Source organism: Schistocerca cancellata, chromosome 4 (genome assembly GCF_023864275.1).
Source record: "Schistocerca cancellata isolate TAMUIC-IGC-003103 chromosome 4, iqSchCanc2.1, whole genome shotgun sequence".
In the NCBI taxonomy this organism is placed as follows: domain Eukaryota; kingdom Metazoa; phylum Arthropoda; class Insecta; order Orthoptera; family Acrididae; genus Schistocerca; species Schistocerca cancellata.
In genome coordinates, this window is record NC_064629.1 from 812603784 (window position 1) to 812624875 (window position 21092).

The 21092-nt window shown below is 39.4% G+C and overlaps 1 protein-coding gene and 1 non-coding gene across 5 annotated transcripts in view; both read right to left on the bottom strand.

The window, feature by feature from the left end:
• Nucleotides 1-21092, bottom strand: part of LOC126184795 (syndetin) — a 169720-nt gene that overhangs the window by 118810 nt on the left and 29818 nt on the right. For all 4 annotated transcript variants that reach the window (XM_049927374.1, XM_049927375.1, XM_049927377.1 and 1 more), the window contains 2 exons: nt 17642-17860; nt 3377-3503 (listed from right to left, as the gene is read on the bottom strand). In XM_049927374.1, the coding sequence (XP_049783331.1) occupies nt 3377-3503; nt 17642-17860 (346 nt within the window). The remainder of the gene's footprint in view (nt 1-3376; nt 3504-17641; nt 17861-21092) is intronic.
• Trnas-uga (transfer RNA serine (anticodon UGA)) lies at nt 6509-6583 on the bottom strand. The gene has a single exon. It is a non-coding gene; the product is annotated as a tRNA-Ser (tRNA).

Sequence of the window (21092 nt, forward strand, 5' to 3'; positions counted from 1 at the left end):
CCAGCTAAAAGCATGGGTATTCCAGGAGTAGGTCTAATGATGAACAGGACAATGAATGCAATACAGAAGCCAAACAGATATGAAGCCAACATCCACCACTGTAGTAGAAGTTTATATGCCATCTAGCTCAGTGGATGAACAAGAGATTGAAGAACATGATGTTATTCAAATAGCTGGGGAAATGAAAAATTAATTGTGATAGAGGAGTGGAATACAATAGTAGATAAAGGACAAGAAGCAAAAATAGTAGGCGAACATAGACTGTGGGAGAGTACTGAAAGGGAAAGCTGCCTGGTAGAATTTTGCAGACTGCACTATTTAATTATTGCTAATACTTAATTTTAAAAATAGTGAAAGAAGGTCGCATATCTGGAAGAGACCTGGAGACAGCAGAAGGTTTCAAATTGATTACATAACAGTAGGACAGAGAGTTCGAAACCAGGTTTTAAACTGCAAAACATTTCAAGGGACAGATGCGGAATCTGATCATAATTAACTGGTTATGAGCAGCAGAGTAAAGCTGAAAAAATTGCAGGAAGGCAGAAAATGAAGGAGATGTGACTCGAATAAACTGGAACAACTAGAGGTTTTTAAGAGTTTCGAAGGGAGTTTTAAGGAATGATTGACTGAAACAGGGGTACAGAACATAAGAGAAGACGAATGGGTAGCCTAGAGAAATGAAATGGTGAAGTCAGTAGACGACCATCAAACAGACAAAAAGACAAGACCCAATAGTTGGATTATGCACTAGGCATTTAATATAACTGACGAAAGGGGAAAATATAAAAATACAGTAATTAAAGCAGGCAAAAGGGAATATAGATGTCTAAAAAATGAGACTATTAGAATGTGTGAGCTGGTTAAGTAGGAATGACTAGATGAGAAAGCAAGGCTGTAGAAGCATACATGAATATGAGAAAGATAGATGCAGTCTTCAGACTGAATAGAACAAAAACAACAACAACAACGACAACAACAACAATCAGTTTCCAAATTTTGCAGATAACTTTGGCAGAATAAAATAGCATGGAAACTACATAATCTCAAAAATGGATATGAATTTTTCAAATTACAAGCTACATTTAGCACAAGTTGCTTGCATGAGGGCCTTTTCCACATGGATGGGTTTACAGTCTTAACAGTAACACTCCCATAATGTAAAGGCAAATACACACAAGGAGACCAGCCAGCTGTCCAGAAGGTTCGCTTATCCATATGTGGAATCGGCAAAGCACAGGAAGTTGAGTAAGAAATGGAAAAAAGAAAGAGGCCCTCCACCAAGGGGAGGGAAGAACGGGGCAGAAAAACAGACTTCCTAAAAGTAGATAGAAACAACTGAAAGAAACAACATTCCCCTCATTTACAAACTTGTACTGCCACAGTCTGCACGTTTTTAATTGGTTCATTTTTTGTAATTAAATCAATCACTCATTCTTACAGTAATATTAAAACATTTTATTTATTTTATTGTTAGTATTAAAATCATACACATATGTGGCATGTGTAGTGTTGGTGACAAGTTACACAGGTTTCCCAGGATAAATGGTCAATATTCAGGGATATGACAGGAATGATCATTCAAAGCATGGTCTCTAAAATGCATACCTTAAGAGCTACGGGCACTACTTCATCTTTAGTACTGTGAAGTAAAACTCTTCTACTGCAAGGTCTCTGCTTTCCATATTTTGAGAGGTGGCAGTATGGACCAAAATAAGAAAAAAATGCCCCTAAACATGGGCTCTAAAGTGCATACCTAGACATGATAATCTTTGCTACTGTGAAACACATGTCTTCTACTGAACAAGGTCTCATAGCTCTTTTTTATTTATTTAGACGTCAAGTTCCGTAGGACCAAATTGAGGAGCAAATCTCCAAGGTCATGGAACGTGTCAGTACATGAAATTACAACATAAAAGTAATAACAGATAAAAATAAATGTTCATGAACCTGAAAAAGTCAGTCCATAAGTTTAAGTAAATGCTATTAGCAATACAATAAGAATCAGCTCAATTTTTCAAGGAACTCCTCAACAGAATAGAAGGAGTGACCCATGAGGAAACTCCTCAGTTTTGATTTGAAAGTGCGTGGATTACTGCTAAGATTTTTGAATCTGAGTGGCAGCTTATTGAAAATGAATGCAGCAGTATGCCGTACACCTTTTTGCACAAGAGTTAAGGAAGTCCGATCCAAATGCAGATTTGATTTCTGCCTAGTATTAACTGAGTGAAAGCTGTTTATTCTTGGGAATAAACTAATATTGGTACCAAGAAATGACAATAAGGAATATACATATTGAGAGGCCAATGTCAAAATACCCAGACTCGTGAACAGAGGTCGACAAGAGGTTTGTGAACTCACACCACTTATTGCCTGACCCGCCCGTTTCTGAGACAAAAATATCTTTTTTAGAATGGGGAGAGTTACCCCAAAATATAATACCATATGACACAAGCAAATGAAAATAAGCAAAGTAGACTAATATTCGTGTTGAATGATCACTCACTTCTGATACCGTTCGAATAGTAAAAATGGCAGTATTAAGTCTTTGAACAAGATCCTGAATGTGGGCTTTCCATGACAGCTTACTATCTATCTGAACACAATCCAACAATGACCCCCCCCCCCCCCCCCAAATGAACCCTGGATCTGCCCCTGATGTATACCACCCCCAAAAGGGCCATATTTAGTAAAGCACTAGTGTGTTCAAAGCTACCCCCCACAATGCAGAAACTTAATCTTAAGGGACAAGAAGCATAATTTGAATAAAATTAATAACTAGTCTGTTCTGGAGCTAGAGAGGTAAAACTTTGAGTTTGCATACTATGCATGTAGGGAAAGTGCAGTCACTAGTGTACTTACCAATTTTAGCCTGTAACAAATTTTCAATTGGACTATTTCTCTTCTTCATACAATGTAGAAGTGTTTTACAAAATCATATGGCACCATCTTCAAAATAAACTGTGTTTAGACCATACGCATTTGTCTCACAAATAGTACATTTTCTTTATCTAATTACACCCAAAGCGAGAGAAAAATTGGAAATTCCACTTTAAAAAGACGCAGAACATATTTACTTTCAATACAAACTTACGCAAAACATAGGAGAATTGTCTTTCCAGACAATTTTTATTTAAGAAGTCACAAAAAAACCACAGAAAACAACTCGGAAAATAATAGTTTTGAGGCTCACTACTCCTGCAATTTGCAAAATGGAATTCTAAAATCTTCAATTACTTAGTCAAGAAACTACTCATATATTACTATGCAATAGCTGCCTTACAATAAATTACATATTTCATTCTAAAAAATATTTAATTGCATTTTCCTCTTATATAAATCAATGTGCACTGCCCATATATAAGTCAAAGATTCTGACCTTTGTGCAGCTGCTGACATGCATTCTGTTTGTGCCACATCCGCATTTGGTTGTAATTCAAGATAACTTCCCACAAAGATTTGCATAAGTTGAGTAGACAATCTATAAATTTTTCAGGCACAACATTCTGGAAAATCAGAAAGCTTACATTACAGCTACTTTGTAGTCCCTAGTCAATCATCTTTACATAATGAGAATGTAGAATGTGGCAGCATTTGATATTTAATTATGTACAATATTACTATCTGTAATCCTACTTCATCTGCTAAAAAGTAATGTTAAATTCATCATGGGTACCAACAAAATGAAAAAAATGGGTTACAAAATAATTTGAAAATACAGCTCAGATGAAGTATTCGCAGATTACAAAATACAGAAAAATTTTCACACGTGCTGAGAAAAGCCTTGTACACAAACTGATAAATTGTATTCAAAAAAAGTCAACAGTTATTTGAGGCAGCACTCACAAAATTAATTAAATTTTCCATTTACCAACAACACATCAATTAAATTAAAGCACAAGGCCAAAAACATTATTCAATATGGAAATAGCATCATCATCATCATCATCATCATCAAGTACAATTGTATAATTATAAATTTTAAAAAGGTGCAAGAAAATTGAAATCATCACTTCCTCCTCCCCCTCCCCCCCCCCCCCCCCACCACCACCACCACCTGAACCTCCCACATCTCTCTCTCTCTCTCTCTCTCTCTCTCTCTCTCTCTCTCTAACTTCCATCTTCATTTTAAAATTTTAGCATTTTTTTTTCTAGTAGTGGAGCTGAACATACTAACTTGCAATATTAAAATACTGATAATATTTGGAAATATTATTTGTTTTGGTACAATTAGCTGCTAAAACAACTTTAAAAAATGTGTGTCCTATCATGTTCTTGAACTCATTTCATTTCATGATGAGTACGTGAGGAAGTTGGTTTCACAACACTCAACAGTCTAACGTGCCTCGTTTTTAAGTAATTAAAGACAAGGCCCTACAGATGTACCAACTTCTTTAATGAACAATTACTTTTCTTTCCCTTCTGTATTAATTTTGCGAGTTTAGTACCTTACTGTTGCAATAACAAGCACTTCCATGTATAGAGAAAATAAAAGAAACCAATTTGTTCAAATAAACTAAAGCAATTTTTCTAAGACACATTTACTGTGGATATAACTGTACCCCTTTTTGTGATATTCAGCATTTGTTATCAGCATCCTGCAGGCTTCAGTGAAACAAGTGCCATTAAAAAAGACATATAAATGGTGGGTTTCTGATCATGTGACATGTTACACCAGTAGTTTTAAGAAGAGCTCTTAATGAAAAATGCTTACAGGTCATGTATGCTGTGGCATGTTCATTTAAAGTTTATGATATTACGACAATTGCATTGGAAAGTTGAGGCAATAAATGTAAGTGCTTATCATAAAGCTCCAGAACATAATGAAAATTTTATTTATCTGTATCACAGCACACAATTTACAAACCATTATAATTAAGTAAACAAGAAACATTCAAGATTTAAACCAAACAGAACCGTTTACTAATAAAAAAAAATTACTATAACTACCACAACATAACTTTAAATATATTTTGCACTCTACAATGAAACACACACTACTTCTTTCACACTGTAATTGTCTCACCATATAAAGTACTACCATGTTTACTATGCTGCAGGATTTTGTGAGGTACAGAAGATTCCTGTAAATGTAGTGGCCTTATCTAGCGATATTCTATGTTTCCTGGATTTACAATGTTCTTGTTTGCAGAAACCCAAACTGGATATTCAGAATAATATACACTGCCCGACATGAAAAAGAAGCACCCAGAATACATGGTCAGATGACAATGTAATATCGTACACATATACAATACCAGCTTATATGTAAATGATTAAGAGTTGCAAGTCTCTGTGGCACGTAGAATGGCCACCAGAGGTCATGCATGTTGTGCATATTTAGTGTTGTTATTGGGCCTTATAGGGTATGTGTAAACGGGGCATTGAACAGCATCAAATGATTTGTAATCACTATGAAGGACACGGAGATGTCATATACACATGTGAGCAGCATTATCAGCACCTGACAAAGCATGAAAGGAGTGTCATTGCAGACATCCATTTGGCTTGCTGCTCAAATCGTGTTATATCCAAGATTTGTGGGGCATTTGGATGTGACACTGCTCTGATGATGAACTGTTTGGGAACATGTGGTGAAGCACACTTGTCATCAACGCTCTGGTTGACCACGTCTCACCAAGACAAGGGAGGATCGCCATATGTGCGCAAAACACAGCACAATCCCTTCACATCTGCTCCTGCAAATTATGGACTCCCTGTAACATTCTGCATCATCCTATATTATTGGTCACAGACTAGCAGCAACCAGCATAGGGAATTACAGTTCCATGCGTGGGCTGCCATTAAAATCACAACACACAGCTGCATCTGGAGTGGTGCCGTGACTGGGAAGCCTAGACTGCTGATGAATGGCATCATTGTGTTCAGCAATGACTGTGGTTCTGCACTACCCCAGATGACCATCACTGGCGAGTATAATGGGGATGTGAGAAGAGGTCTGATTCTCCCAATGTTTTGGAAGGCTCAGCAGTGTTACTCCTTGGGTCATGGAGTGAGGAGCCATCAAGTATGACTTTGTGCCATGGCTGGTATTCATTAAGGGAACTTTGTTGGCAAAATGACACATCACAGGCATCAGTCATCCTCATGTGTTGCCTCTCGTGTGCCTGTATCATGTTGCCATTTTTCAATGGGACAATGCTCATCCACACATTGCCAATACCCACTTAAGGAGTCAGGCTTGCAATTGGGACAAATGAAACCAAACTCAGACAACATATTATGGGATGTCATTAAGTTTATGACTGCCATATTGTGAAGCTAGAATCTGTAACATGGGCCATGAATTTAATCACATGCCCACTCTTCTCTGGTAATTAGCATGGCAAATGCTGTTTTAGGCAAGTTCACAGCTAACTGATCCAGTCACTTCACATCTGCATCAGAAATGATCTAATCCATCCATCAACAGCAGATATTTCTCACAATAATCTTATGCAATTCAAAATAAGGAGGAAAATGTTGAAACTTCCTGGCAGATTAAAACTGTGTGCCGGACCGAGACTCGAACTCGGGACCTTTGCCTTTCACGGGCAAGTGCTCTACCAACTGAGCTACCCAAGCATGACTCACGCCCCGTCCTCACAGCTTTACTTCTGCCAGTACCTCGTCTCCTACCTTCCAAATTTTACAGAAGCTCTCCTGCGAACCTTGCAGAACTAGCACCCCTGAAAGAAAGGATATTGCAGAGACATGGCTTTGCCACAGCCTGGGGGATGTTTCCAGAATGAGATTTTCACTCTGCAGCGAAGTGTGCACTGATACAAAGAGGATAATGCAGCATACAATGAGGCAGATGGCATAAATAAGATACACAATGGTGAGGTCCATACACAGTAGTATGAATTAAGGGCCCTGACATCATTGTAATCTGCCTGAAAAGAAGTGGATGGATTTTATGACTCATACCAACAGACTGATGGAATTTTTCTAATAACATACGTGTCATATTGCATCATCAGCATTACTCTCCTGCTAGTTGGAGTTGAGCACATGGGACACCAATCACACATACAGATAACAAAATGCCCATACTGTCATGGAAAATTGAAAATTTACAGTGCCATTTGGAGAACAGTGACTTATTTCAATTTTCTAGAGTTGAAGGAGAAATCTGAAAGCATGGAAGTTCTCGAGAGGTGAGCACTCAAATTCTGTAAAAGATAACCGGCACAGATGAACAAGTGCAGCAGTATGTAAAAGTGCAGAACATGTGTTATATTGGCATGTAGGATAGATAGAAAAAGGGCATCTAATTGGACAATTGGTACAACATGAATCCCGTGTCCAGAGGAGAGAAAACTTAAATTTTGGGGGCAAAGACATTAAGATCTTGTTCAGAATGCTAGATGAAGATGACATCACATATTTCAAGACAAAAATAGATCTATTAGAAGGGGAACAGAAACAGCTACTCAGACTTCTGAAGCAGCTAGTGACAACAGTTAAAACAACAGGGTGTATACAAGTAGGAAAAAACATCCTGGATTTCTCACTTAAAAATACACTTTTGCCTGGTGAAAATACATTATATCCTGGGTGAAAGTATGTTTTTCCTGTGTTAAGTGACAATACACTTTCCATCAGATTTGTAAAACTTACCAATCCCTTGAATGGTAAAGGTTTTATACACCAGCATAGAACTTCCCGGCAACTTAGGACACGAGACACAGCAAAAAAGCAACTGTTTTGGAAAGATCTTTGATCTGTGACGAAATGTACACTGCATATTTTCATATTACTAAAGTATAAATATGAATTCCACCAAATACAGCATGGCAGCTTCCAAAGTTCTGAAATCAAGTTTGCATTGCAGATATGCTTTTGTCAGCCAATTGTAGCTCACATCACATGATCTCACCAGGCAATGACGGCAGATTTTGGAGCACAGGACACTTTTAGTCAACCAACAGTGACATCACTGTTAACGAGCACAAACACACAAATGTGAAAAGTTAATGGTTTAAATTAAGACACAGAGCATAGCTACAAGAAAAGCTAAGCTTTCACTTATAACACTGGTATCAAAAAATTTTTGCTGTTTTTTCTGAGGGTGTGGTTATGCAGGAACCTAAAAGCACAGCTTATATTGCAGCAGCTGAATATTTGTGACAAGCATGAGTACACATTTCACTGCTGTCAACCGAACATTTTGTGGGTGTTAACTGGATGAATACACATTCCATCAAGCACTTCAACTTTTCCATAGAAAGACGAATATACTTTATGCTATCATTATTGCATAATTTGCAATCTATTAAAGAAACTGAATAAATATGAGAAACTAACCATTAAGCTTTTTCTTTTATAATGTGTGCCCCTTCAAGATATATCAAACACAAATGTGCCAATAAAATTTTAAATAATGGCATAAATGGCTGGTCTTCTGGGACTGAAATTTTTCTGAGTGGCTGGTCCTCAAAGTGTCATGTTTTGAATGAGAGTCAAATGCTCTGTGATTTAAGAAATTCATTGCACATTTTGACACACAATATAATTCATCTTATGCAAAAGGAAATTTACTTTGAAATTCATGCTTCTCAAACCAATATTCACAATATTTTTCCACGACCTGTTACATATGCACAAATTTGTGATGTCACGCTCATCGAAAGCAGCTTGTTGTTAGAAAGCATTGCATAGTCTTCACACTAAAGCCTTTGATACATTTTGCTATCAGCAGATGCTTGTGTGTGCATTGCTTTTTTTTTTTGTTGTAAATGGTGCATTTCCTTTCCAACTAAAGTATAATTTTGGTGTTGTGGATTTGTTTATGTTTTATTGTTGCAGTATTATTCTGCAGTATTGGGCTGAAGTAAAATTCTTTGTTAGAGCATCAGTTCTTACCAATCAAAATTACAAAAATTTAACTGAAAACTAAAATAAAAAATATTCCTGGAATCCAAAATACTTTCAAGGTTTCTCACAGATGAAAAAATTCCTGGGTTCTTCTTGGATTTCACAGTTGTACACCCTGAATGACCGTAACTACTAGCTCTAATAGAATGGTATGCTTCATAGCGAAAAATGAAGATATTAAGAAGTAGGGAATGAAACAGTTGATCTAAAACACAATAGATTAGAAAGCAGCACCGAAAGACAGTTGCAGATAGCTGTAATTCTGATCACTGTCAACAAATGGCTAATACAGCTTATGGGTATCTTCAGTGAACTGGAGTGGGACTATGACATTTTAATATCAACAATAGTAGTATTCTAAAACCATATCTGGTCAGTCCAATACAGACAGTGGAGTTTTTAGAATGGATCAAGGATGACATCGAGGACAAGAGGTTTCCAATTGCCCTTACACCAGACACTGGTTATCAACTGTATTGGACACTACTGTTGCTGTCGGAAGTGGATGGAACATGGCATTTGTTTAGGTGTTTTGCCGCCCCCCCCCCCCCCCCCAAAAAAAAAGGAGCTACTGCTAGTTGATGACATGCCTGTGCCCTTATGTGGTACTGGCTGGATGCACAATGCAAGAATGCAAGGATTGCAGTTCAGCAGGTGGACTGACTGGATCGGGGTTGTGTTGGGTGGGGTGGGTGGAAGGGGATAGAGGCAGGAGGCAGGAAGAGGGATTGAGGGTGAGTAGGTAGTGGCTTTGAGGAAGGAAGCCAGTCTGCTACCTAGGAATGTAAGAGGAAGGGGGACTGGGGGTGGCATGTGGACAGGCTAAGCATGTGATGCACAGATGTAGAAGGCAGAGGGGAGCAGCATACTATGAAGGTGGCATGGAGACATTAACTGGGAGGGGTTGATACGACAGAGGAAGTGGAAACAGTTGGGTGGAGGGTGTAGGGACAATGTGTTAACAGAGATTGAGGCCAGGAGGGTTACAGGAGCAAATGATGTGTTTCAAGGATAACTCCTATCTGCATACTTCAGAAAAGGTGGTGGTGGGGGAAGGATCCAGATGGCTAGGGTAGTGAAGCAGCTGTTGACATCGATCGTGTTGTACTCAGGTTGCATGTTATGCCACTGAATGGTCAAATTTGTTCTTGGCCGGAGTTTGGCAGTGGGCATTCATTCTGGTGGACAGCTGGTTGGTTGATGTACCAATATAATAAGCTGTGCGGTGATTGCAGTAGAGTTGGTATACGACAAGGCTGTTTGCGCAAGTGGCCCTGCCCCTAATGGGGTACGATAAGCCTGTGGCAAAACTGAAGTAAGAAGTACTGAGTGAGTGGATTGCGCAGGTCTTGCACCAGGTCTTCCACAGTGATTTGATTTCTGTTGCAAGCGTTTCAGAGAGGAAGTGGCACAGGGATGGACTAGGATGTTGTGTGTCGGAAGGTTCTTGGGTAGGATGTCCCTCATTTCAGGGCATGATGATAGATAATCACAGCCCTGGTGAAGGATATAGTTCAGTTGTTCCAGTCCATGGTGGTATTGTGTGACAACGGGAGCACTCCTCTGTAGCAGATTCTTAGTGGAGATGGGAAGATTGGAGATGTGTGAGGACCTGACATGAGAAACCTGTGTGGGGACTAGGTTTGGTGGGTAGTTCCTGTCTGTGATGGCTTTTGTGAGCCCTTCGGCATACTTGGCAAGTGAGTTCTCATCACTGCAGACACATCATCCACGAGTGGCTAGGCTGTATGGGAGGGATTTTTTGGTATGGAAGGGACGGCAGCTGTCAGAATACATGTACTGTTGGTCATTAGCAAGTTTCATACAGACAGAGGTGTGGTTGGCGCCATCAGAGACGAGTGGGTCAATGTCCAGAAAAGTGACACATTGGGTTGAGGAGAACCAGATGAAGCAGATGGGACAAAAGGTGTTGAGGTGCTGGAGAAATGAGGATACGGTGACTTGGCCCCATGTCCAGATCATGATGATATCAATGAACCCGAAACAGACAAGGGGTTTGGGGTTTCGGGAGGTCAGAAAGGTTTTCTCTAGACGGGCCACAAAAAGGCTGGCTTAGGAGGGTGCCATGCAGGTGCCCAAGGCTGTGCTGAAGATTTGTTTATAAACTTTGCCCCCTAAGGAGTAGTAGTAATTTGTCAGTATATAGTCTGTAAGGTATATGACGAATGAGGCAGTCGGTTTGGCACCTGAAGGATGTTGGAAAAGGTAGTGTTTGACAGTGGCAAGGTCATGGGTTTGTGGGATGTTGGTGTAAAGGGAGGTGGCATCAAAAGTAACTAGTACAGATCCAGAAGGTAAAGGGGTGGGAATGGTGGAGAGTCGGTGAAGGAAGTGGTTAGTTTCTTTGCTGTGAGAGGCTAAGTTTCAGGCAATTAGTTGCACACATTGGTCAACAAGAGCAGAAATTCTTTCAGTAGGTGCACAGTAACAAACTATAATGGGTGTCCAGGACTGTTGGATTTATGGGTTTTTGGGAGCATGTAGAAGACAGGTGTGTGGGCTGTCATTGTGGTGAGGAGGGAGATGGACCAAAGAGAGACATTCTGGGATGGTCTCAAGGATTGCAGTAGGGACTGGAGGTTGTGTTGGACTTCTGGCATGGAATCACTATAGCAGAGTTTGTAGGTGGAGGAGTCAGAGTTTGTGGAAGCCTTCCGTCAGGTAGTCACCGCTATTCATCACGACAGTGGTGGATTCTTTGTCTGCCGGGAATATGATAAGTTTCGGATCTGTTTTGAGGTTTGTATGGCTGACCTTTCTTCTGTTGAAACATTAGTTCTTACAAAAGGACCTGGGGACAGATGGTGAGGTAAAGTTGGAAGTAAGGAATTCCTGGAAGGTGAGTAGGGGTGGTAAGCTATGAGGCGTGTGGGTTAGAGTTGTCACAGCTGGATGGTGGTACGAAACGGGAGAGGCAAGGTTAAATGTTTGGGTTAGTAAGTCTTTGGTCGGAGGGATTGGTGGGGAAAAATGGTTTTTCACAGCTGAGATCCGGAGAAGGAAAGCATGTCCTCTACAAGTCCAACATGGCTAAACTTGGTTGTGGGCCTGAAGGTTCAGCCTTTGGATATGACTAAAACTTATGTGGGACTGAGGTTTTTGGTGGACAGGTTAACAACAGTGTTTCGTGTTTGTTTGGGTCCTCAATTTCGTAGAGTGTTAAGCGGGAGTTTCAGAGAATCTGGCAAATTGACAAGGTCAGCTAAGCAGGTTCTGGTTGCCATGACGGGTTAACAAAGGTGTTCACTGTTGGTAGGACACATGTTGATGGGTAATGGTGCTCCGGGGCAGGAGTATGGTGCCAACAGGCTGGACAATTTATGGAGGTGGTATGAGGAATGCTTTTCCAGGTGTTGGACTGCAGGAGTTCCAATTCTGGAAATGTAGTGTATGTAGTTAGGACTGTAGAAGGAGCAGAGGGTGTTCTGGGATGCCTATGTCATGGAAATGTCTTCCTGCAGTACCAGTTTTGTGAGGAACAGTGACTGGTAGAATCTGAAAAGTTGTTAAAGAAGAGGTGGGACCAAAAAAGGGCATTTTATTGTTAGGTCATTTGTTGACCTCAAACTTTCTGATGACTCCATCCACACCACTCTCCATATTAAATCCACTAACCACTAACAGTATCTGCATTTTGACAGCTGTCATTCCTTCCATATCAAAAAATCCCTCCCATACAGTCTAGCCACCCATGGCCAATGTTTCTGCAGTGATGAGAATGCCCTTGCCCAGTAAGCTGAAGGTCTCTCAAAGGCCTTCACAGACAGACATTAGCCCCCATACCTGGGCCAGCAACAGATTTCCCAAGCCATATCCTCACACGCCCCTAATCCTACCACCACCCCAAATAATCAATAATCACCTGCAAATGAGCCCCCCCCCCCCCTTCCCTGTCAGCCAATACTGGAATGGAACAACTGAACAATATCCTTTACCAGGGCTCTGATTATCGATCATCATGCCATGAAATGAGGGTCAACCTACCATAGATCCTTTCCCTCTCTTCTACAATGGTATTCTGTCGCCCACTCAACCTATGCAACATCCTAGGCCATCCCTATGCCACTCCCACTCTGAACCCCTTTTCACAGGGATCATATCCCAATGGAAGACCCAGGTGCAAGACCTGCCCAATCCACTCACCCAGCACTTCTTACTCCAGTCTTGTCACAGGCTTATCCTCCCCATCAGAGGCACAGCCACTCATGCAAGCAGCCGTATTACATACCATCTCTGTTGCAATCACTGCATATCTTTTTACACTGTTAGGTCAACCATCAAGCTGTCCACCAGAATGAATGGCAACTGCCATACTGTGGCAAAGAACAGGAATTGATCATCCAGTGGCACAACATGCACCTGAGTTTTTTTTTTTTTGGGGGGGGGGGGCGGGGGGGGGGGGGGGGGGAAGGAGACCAGAGACCAGACAGCGTGGTCATCGATCTCATCGGATTAGGGAAGGATGGGGAAGGAAGTCGGCCGTGCCCTTTCAGAGGAACCATCCCAGCATTTGCCTGGAGTGATTTAGGGAAATCACGGAAAACCTAAATCAGGATGGCCGGACGCGGGATTGAACCGTCGTCCTCCTGAATGCGAGTCCAGTGTCTAACCACTGTGCCACCTCGCTCGGTATGTACCTGAGGGCAACATGATCGATTTCAATGGCTGCTTCACAGTCTGGGCCATCTGGATCCTTCCCTCCAGCACCAGATTTTCTGAACTACACTGATGAGAGTCAATCCTTGCAACAGATCCTTCGCTCCCATAACACTCCTGCCATCGATCTCCTTTCACCCACTGCTCCCACACACTCCACCCAACTGTTTCCACTTCCTCTGTCCTATCACCCCCTCCCAATCCACATCTCCACACCTTCATAGTGTGCTGCTCCCCAGCACCTCAAGCATTCATAAATAACATGCCTTGCCCATGCACGTGCCACCTCTCCTTCCCGCATTCCTAGGCAGCAAATTGGCTTCTTCCCTCCAAGCCACTAATTACTCACTCCAAATCCTGCCTCCAGCCTCCCTCCCTTTCTAACCACCTCATCGGGCAACCCCCACCCAGTCAGTCCACCTGCCGAACTGCAATCCCTACATTGTGTGTCCAGCCAGCACCATGTAGGGCAGAGGCATGTGAGCGCACTTGGGTACGTGCGTTTGCACCTGTTTGTGCCCACATGCATATTATTTATAATTATGTATTCCTTTTGCTTATCATTGTACCATTGCATTGCAATTATGTATTTCTTTCAAATTACCACATAAAATTTTTGTAAAAGTTTATAGTCGCTTAGGACGGCATTAAAAATTTTTCCCAGGGTGTCACAACATAAGAAATACAACACCTAAAAGACAGTGAGTAGAATCCAGAATGAATGATTTTGCTTGAGAACACACGGAAAACTCTTCAGGAAGTGTGTTGGCTGAAGTTTCAGTCAGATGTCAATGTGAATTCATGAAAAAGCCACTTGCCATGGCAGGGTGATGGCGGTGTTAAAGTAAACCATAACTGGCCATCCAAGGCCTTGCTGGATGCTGGCCAGAAGCGCCAATGTGGAATAGGTGACAATACCTACCACACAGTATAAAGGCGGAGGCATTGAGTTCAGTTAGAGAGTAAAAGATAATTTGCTCTGGCTCTGCTTGTGTTAATACTTAGCTGTATATCTTCCACCAAGGGAACTTCACAGTTAGTACAGATAGAACCAATGTACCTTCATCCCTTTATTTTGCTCAGACAGGAAGTGAAGACTGCTGTTGTTCATGTTTTGCCTCCATTAGCTTATACTTCCTGACTGAGTTCCACAAATCCTCAAAACATTCAATTAACCATAACCACATTACCTAATTGAAAGAACTTCCCTCAGTATCCATGTCATTCAGCATCCAGACTGCTCGGTGGACATGAAAATTTGAATCAATTTTGTAATCCATGAATGAAATTTTATTTAGTTTTCCCTCCTATTCTGGTTCCTTCACTTTCTTTTGTCTGTGTATCTTCATTTCAGTTTTTAATATATATTTCTGTGATGATCTACAATCTAAACTTTGTTCTGTAAGTATAATCAAATGTCAAAGACAATCCAATACTGAGCAGCAAGTGCAAGGGATACTGCTGCAATACTGAATTCCAATTCTGGGTATGATTCTCATGTACATGGTTTGCTTGCAACTTATGATGGCGTTCCAAACATTTATCTCCATCATGCACATTACTGAACAAGTGTTCGTGCCGTACTGTATGTATGTATGTGTGTTAAGAATGAGTATCAAATAAAAGGAAATGAGAGGGTGAAACTCTGTGCCCCAGCACTTATCCTATTCCTTCCATATAGCACCATGAAGACCATCCAGCTTAAAATCTCCATCCAACGGAAGAAAAACAGCACTGCATGGCCTCCCAACATAAAATTCATCGCTTTATAACTTTATGTATTTTCTTTAATGTATGTAGCCCTCTAATTAAAGCTTTGTATGCTACTTGTAGTTCTGAAGATGACCACAGCAGTGGTCGAAACCGGTCAACTTAATAAATATAAATCGTGATCAAGACTGTTTTTAATAGTAAACATCAAATAGTACCTAAAGGGATAGATAAGAATGGTATTATGACATCTCTGGGAATGTTCTAAGCCATAAAAATACCAATCACTATTGCTGTTGTGTTGAACAGTCATCAAGTCATCTGAAGGCAGTTTTACCAGTGACAATAGTCACAAATCCAATAGTGTTATACAGATCTAGTGCAATGACAGTATACAGGGGTCATGAGGAAAAATTGTAGCTATTACTATAAGAAAAAATATAGATATTTATAAAGGAGGTTATTTAAGGTTTCTGTTCTCCAATGTTCAGCCAGGTGGAATTTCTCTCACAATAATATTACTACTGCAGAAGTTTCAGTTCTCACCAAGGTTGTCGGGAAGTTTCCCTTCATTGTAAAGCAAATACTGGAACTACAAATCTCCCCCCCCCCCCCCCCCCAAATATTCACAACTGAGATTCTGGGATTCCCTTGCCTCACTGCAAGATTGTCTGCCATTTGGTTGAAAGGTCACTACTCCAACAGTCCGCCCTAGTTTCAGGCATAGTAATAATAAAAATAAAACTCACAAAGTCTCTGCAGAAATGTATCCATTTTGACAATATGACAACAAATGCATATTTTACAAATGACAGATTTATGGTAATGCCGCTGTTTCTCAACTTCTTGCAAGTTAGATGAATGCGAAGAACAGACTTTAACTGTGCAAGAAGAACAATACTTTGACTACAGACAACTGGAAATATGCAGCGTATCTGAAGAGTCTAATTTTACACTGTTCCTTAACTATCAGACAAGCTTCATACAAATTTGGGGATCATTAACTAGTTTTCAGCAGCACATATGGTCACACTGAAAGGAAAAGTACTGCAAATATGTAACACTGGAGAACAACATTGAGGTTTTTTGCACTCATGCCAAAATCTGACGAGACAAATGTACTTATAACAACAGACAGGTTTAAAAATTCTGTACTAAAACAAAAAATTCAATATTTTTTCTAAAAATACATAAGTGCATACAGACCTACACACAAAAAATTTATTCTACACCAGCTCTTAAAAAATGTTGCTTAAATGAAAGACAGAACTCAATGAAGAAGATATTAAGACGATACTGCAGATACATAAGGCTCGCTTACCGCTTAACTAAAAAAGGGTGAGCCAGACATTATGCAATTCACTAAGATCTTCATCTTATCAATTTTGTTTAAAGTTTCACCAATACACAGAATTTTAAAAGCTTTGCTCCACTACTGTGAATACCATCTAGATCACTTATTACACACAGGATGTCAGTATTCAGGGTTATGACAGGAACAATCATTTTAAGCAAAAAATTCTAGTAAACATGGGCTTAAAATGCATACGTTAAGAGCTATGCGCACTACTTCATCTTGGCTACTCTGAAACAGATCTTTTCTACTGAAGAAGTGCCCACAGCTCTCAAGGTACGCATTTAAGAGCCCATGTTTAACAGATAATTTTTTTCTTGTTTTGGACTATCCTACCTCCCTCCAAAACATGGAATGCAAAGAGCTTGCAGTAGCAGAGATTTGTTTCACAGTACTGAGGATGAAAAAGTGTCCATAGCTCTTAAGAAATGCACTTTAGAGCCTATGCTTACTAGACTTTTTTCCTTTGGATGTTTGTTCCTGCCATATCCCTCAATATTAGCAATTCCTCCTGGGACATCCTATATAATTTTTTTTTCTTTAAATTAGTGACATGTTTTAGCTACTGCCATGATCAGATCCATAACTTTGAACAAAGTCCAGTGACACTTGCAATACAACTATTGCCTCACTTTGGCATCTGGTTTATTGCTATTGACAATGAACTTTATTTCACATGTTCCAAATTCTGAAACTGTTGATGGCAGTAGCCAAAACGAGTCATTAATGTAGTATTATAAACAATATATTAAGTGAGCTAGATGGTATTATTCGCAAAAGTTCATAATGACTGCAGGCTTATTTAAGGAATGGAACACTCTGTGAGGAATGGTATAAAATCATAGCAACCAATGATAAGAATTTATATGCATCAGTCTTTAGGGTGTTTCAAGCAGCCAAGGTGGCAGTACACCATGAGAGAGAGAGAGAGAGAGAGAGAGAGAGAGAGAGAGAGAGATTACACATTTCTTAAGCAGATTTATTTTTCTTTACAATGTTCTGAGGATAATGAAAGTATAATACCTGACACAATAGACGAAAGGGCTTTAGAGAGCTTGAAGCACCTCCAGTTACAAGACTTTCAGTGTTGTCCACACACTCACGTATAACTTCCACAGCTTTATTGTGAATAGCAGAATAGAAGTGCATGTGTAACTGATCCATTGCCATCTGTGTTTTTCCTAGTAACTGATACGCTGTCATTACGTTGTTATAAAATTCTGGCTGAAATTTTGCACATACCTGTGAAGAGAGAAAAAAATACTGTTTCCATGTCCTTCATTCCATACAATGATAATATTTATTTTAACAAAAGATTGTACTTAACCATATAATCATTTTACATCATTCTTACACTGGTGTCCAAAATTAAAGCAACTAATGGAAATATTGCTAAGTTGTGTAAATTTTGAAACAAAACAGTATACACAAGTGACAGAAAAGGACAAACAATGTACAGAATACAGAATGTAAACAACTGCAATACGCATAACAGTAGACGAAAATGTTCTTCATTTTTTCCAGCTTAATGGATTTGCACACACATTCTGCAACTGGTTAATGTGCTCAGTATGGGGTGTGACCACCTCTGGCAGCAAGACAGGCGTGACAATGACAGGGTATGCTATGAATGATATCATCAGTCTCATGTTGAGGCAATAACACTTATTCTTCCTGGAGAGCTGTCCACAAGTCTTGCAGAGTGGTTGGTGGATGCTTAGATGATGCAACCTGTTTCCCTGGTGCACCACAGACATGCCCTATGGGATTCAAATCGGGAGAGCGAGCAGGCCACACCGTGCATTCAATATCTTCCGTTTCCAAGAAAACATCAACTGCTCTTGCTCTATGGGGTCGATCATTATCGTCCATCAATATGAAGTCCGGGCCCCAGCACCTCACAACAACTGCACATGAGGTCCCAAGATCTCATCAAGATACCTGACAGCAGTTAAATCTTGCAGATTCACCCATACAATTTCATGAAGAGGTGTTCATGTAATCAATATAATTCCTGCCCACAACATTGCAGACCCTACGTAATATCGGAGTCTTTCCATAATGTTATTTTATTATTATTATTTCTTTCTATTCTCAGACGTTATGTCTGGTCAAAAATGGACAGTGACGCGGACCTTGATCAAGCGTGACTTCCTTTTAACTGTACGGTATATGTTATATTGCATTTAGGAACTTTCGGGTCATTGAACATGTATCAATAATTGCAGATTTTTGTAGTTGTATATATATGTTTGGATGTAGCTGTATTGCATTGATGTACTGGTGGATATTGTGAGGTATGACCCCTGTAGTTGATAGTATAATTGGTATAATGTCGACTTTATCCTGATGCCACATGTCCTTGACTTCCTCAGCCAGTTGGATGTATTTTTCAATTTTTTCTCCTGTTTTCTTCTGTATATTTGTTGTGTTGGGTATGGATATTTCAATTAGTTGTGTTAATTTCTTCCTTTTATTGGTGAGTATGATGTCAGGTTTGTTATGTGGTGGTGTTTTATCTGTTATAATCGTTCTGTTCCAGTATAATTTGTATTCATCATTCTCCAGTACATTTTGTGGTGTGTACTTGTATGTGGGAACGTGTTGTTTTATTAGTTTATGTTTTATGGCAAGTTGTTGATGTATTATTTTTGCTACATTGTCATGTCTTCTGGGGTATTCTGTATTTGCTAGTATTGTACATCCGCTTGTGATGTGATCTACTGTTTCTATTTGTTGTTTGCAAAGTCTGCATTTATCTGTTGTGGTATTGGGATCTTTAATAATATGCTTGCTGTAATATCTGGTGTTTATTGTTTGATCCTGTATTGCAATCATGAATCCTTCCGTCTCACTGTATATATTGCCTTTTCTTAGCCATGTGTTGGATGCGTCTTGATCTATGTGTGGCTGTGTTAGATGATATGGGTGCTTGCCATGTAGTGTTTTCTTTTTCCAATTTACTTTCTTTGTATCTGTTGATGTTATGTGATCTAAAGGGTTGTAGAAGTGGTTATGAAATTGCAATGGTGTAGCTGATGTATTTATATGAGTGATTGCTTTGTGTATTTTGCTAGTTTCTGCTCGTTCTAGAAAGAATTTTCTTAAATTGTCTACCTGTCCATAATGTAGGTTTTTTATATCTATAAATCCCCTTCCACCTTCCTTTCTGCTTAATGTGAATCTTTCTGTTGCTGAATGTATGTGATGTATTCTATATTTGTGGCATTGTGATTGTGTAAGTGTATTGAGTGCTTCTAGGTCTGTGTCACTCCATTTCACTACTCCAAATGAGTAGGTCAATACTGGTATAGCATAAGTATTTATAGCTTTTGTCTTGTTTCTCGCTGTCAATTCTGTTTTCAGTATTTTTGTTAGTCTTTGTCTATATTTTTCTTTTAGTTCTTCTTTAATATTTGTATTATCTATTCCTATTTTTTGTCTGTATCCTAGATATTTATAGGCATCTGTTTTTTCCATCGCTTCTATGCAGTCGCTGTGGTTATCCAATATGTAATCTTCTTGTTTAGTGTGTTTTCCCTTGACTACGCTATTTTTCTTATATTTGTCTGTTCCAAAAGCCATATTTATATTATTGCTGAATACTTCTGTTATCTTTAGTAATTGGTTGAGTTGTTGATTTGTTGCTGCCAGTAGTTTTAGATCATCCATGTATAGCAAATGTGTGATTTTGTGTGGGTATGTTCCAGTAATATTGTATCCATAATTTGTATTATTTAGCATGTTGGATAGTGGGTTCAGAGCAAGACAGAACCAGAAAGGACTTAATGAGTCTCCTTGGTATATTCCACGCTTAATCTGTATTGGCTGTGATGTGATGTTATCTGAATTTGTTTGGATATTAAGTGTGGTTTTCCAGTTTTTCATTACTATGTTATTATTATTATGATTATTATTATTATTATTATATTCTTTTTTTCATTTTCTCATTAGGAAAGTGTAAGTTCCAATGTAGAAGTTTTGTCAACTTTACAAGCTTGGTTGGCAGATACAAAAATCTTTTTTCCATTAACAAATGCTCTGAAAAACACTACATAGGGTGAACATCCATAATAGTTCACAGATCAGCAATACATCATTTCTTTTTACTTTACACAAACAATGAAAGTGCCAAAGTTGTTTTTGAAAACATATAAAACCTGCCACCAAAACACTGCTGCAGCTAGTGTATCAACAATTTTTACAGTTCTAAGGAGATTATAAGAAACTATACAAAAGTTAATAATGAAGAAATATAACTTTCTGCAGTTTATCATCTATTCCAGATATCCCCCCCCCCTCCTTTTCCCCCTCCCACTATTCCAAAATCAAGAGTGGAGAAATATGGCAAGCAAATACAACTATGCAGTTGTACTGGGTGGGGCAAATAAAAGCAGCCCAGACGAATGGATATGACTGGATGTGAATGTATGCATACAACCATACACAAACAGGATGGAACAACTGCCCATAT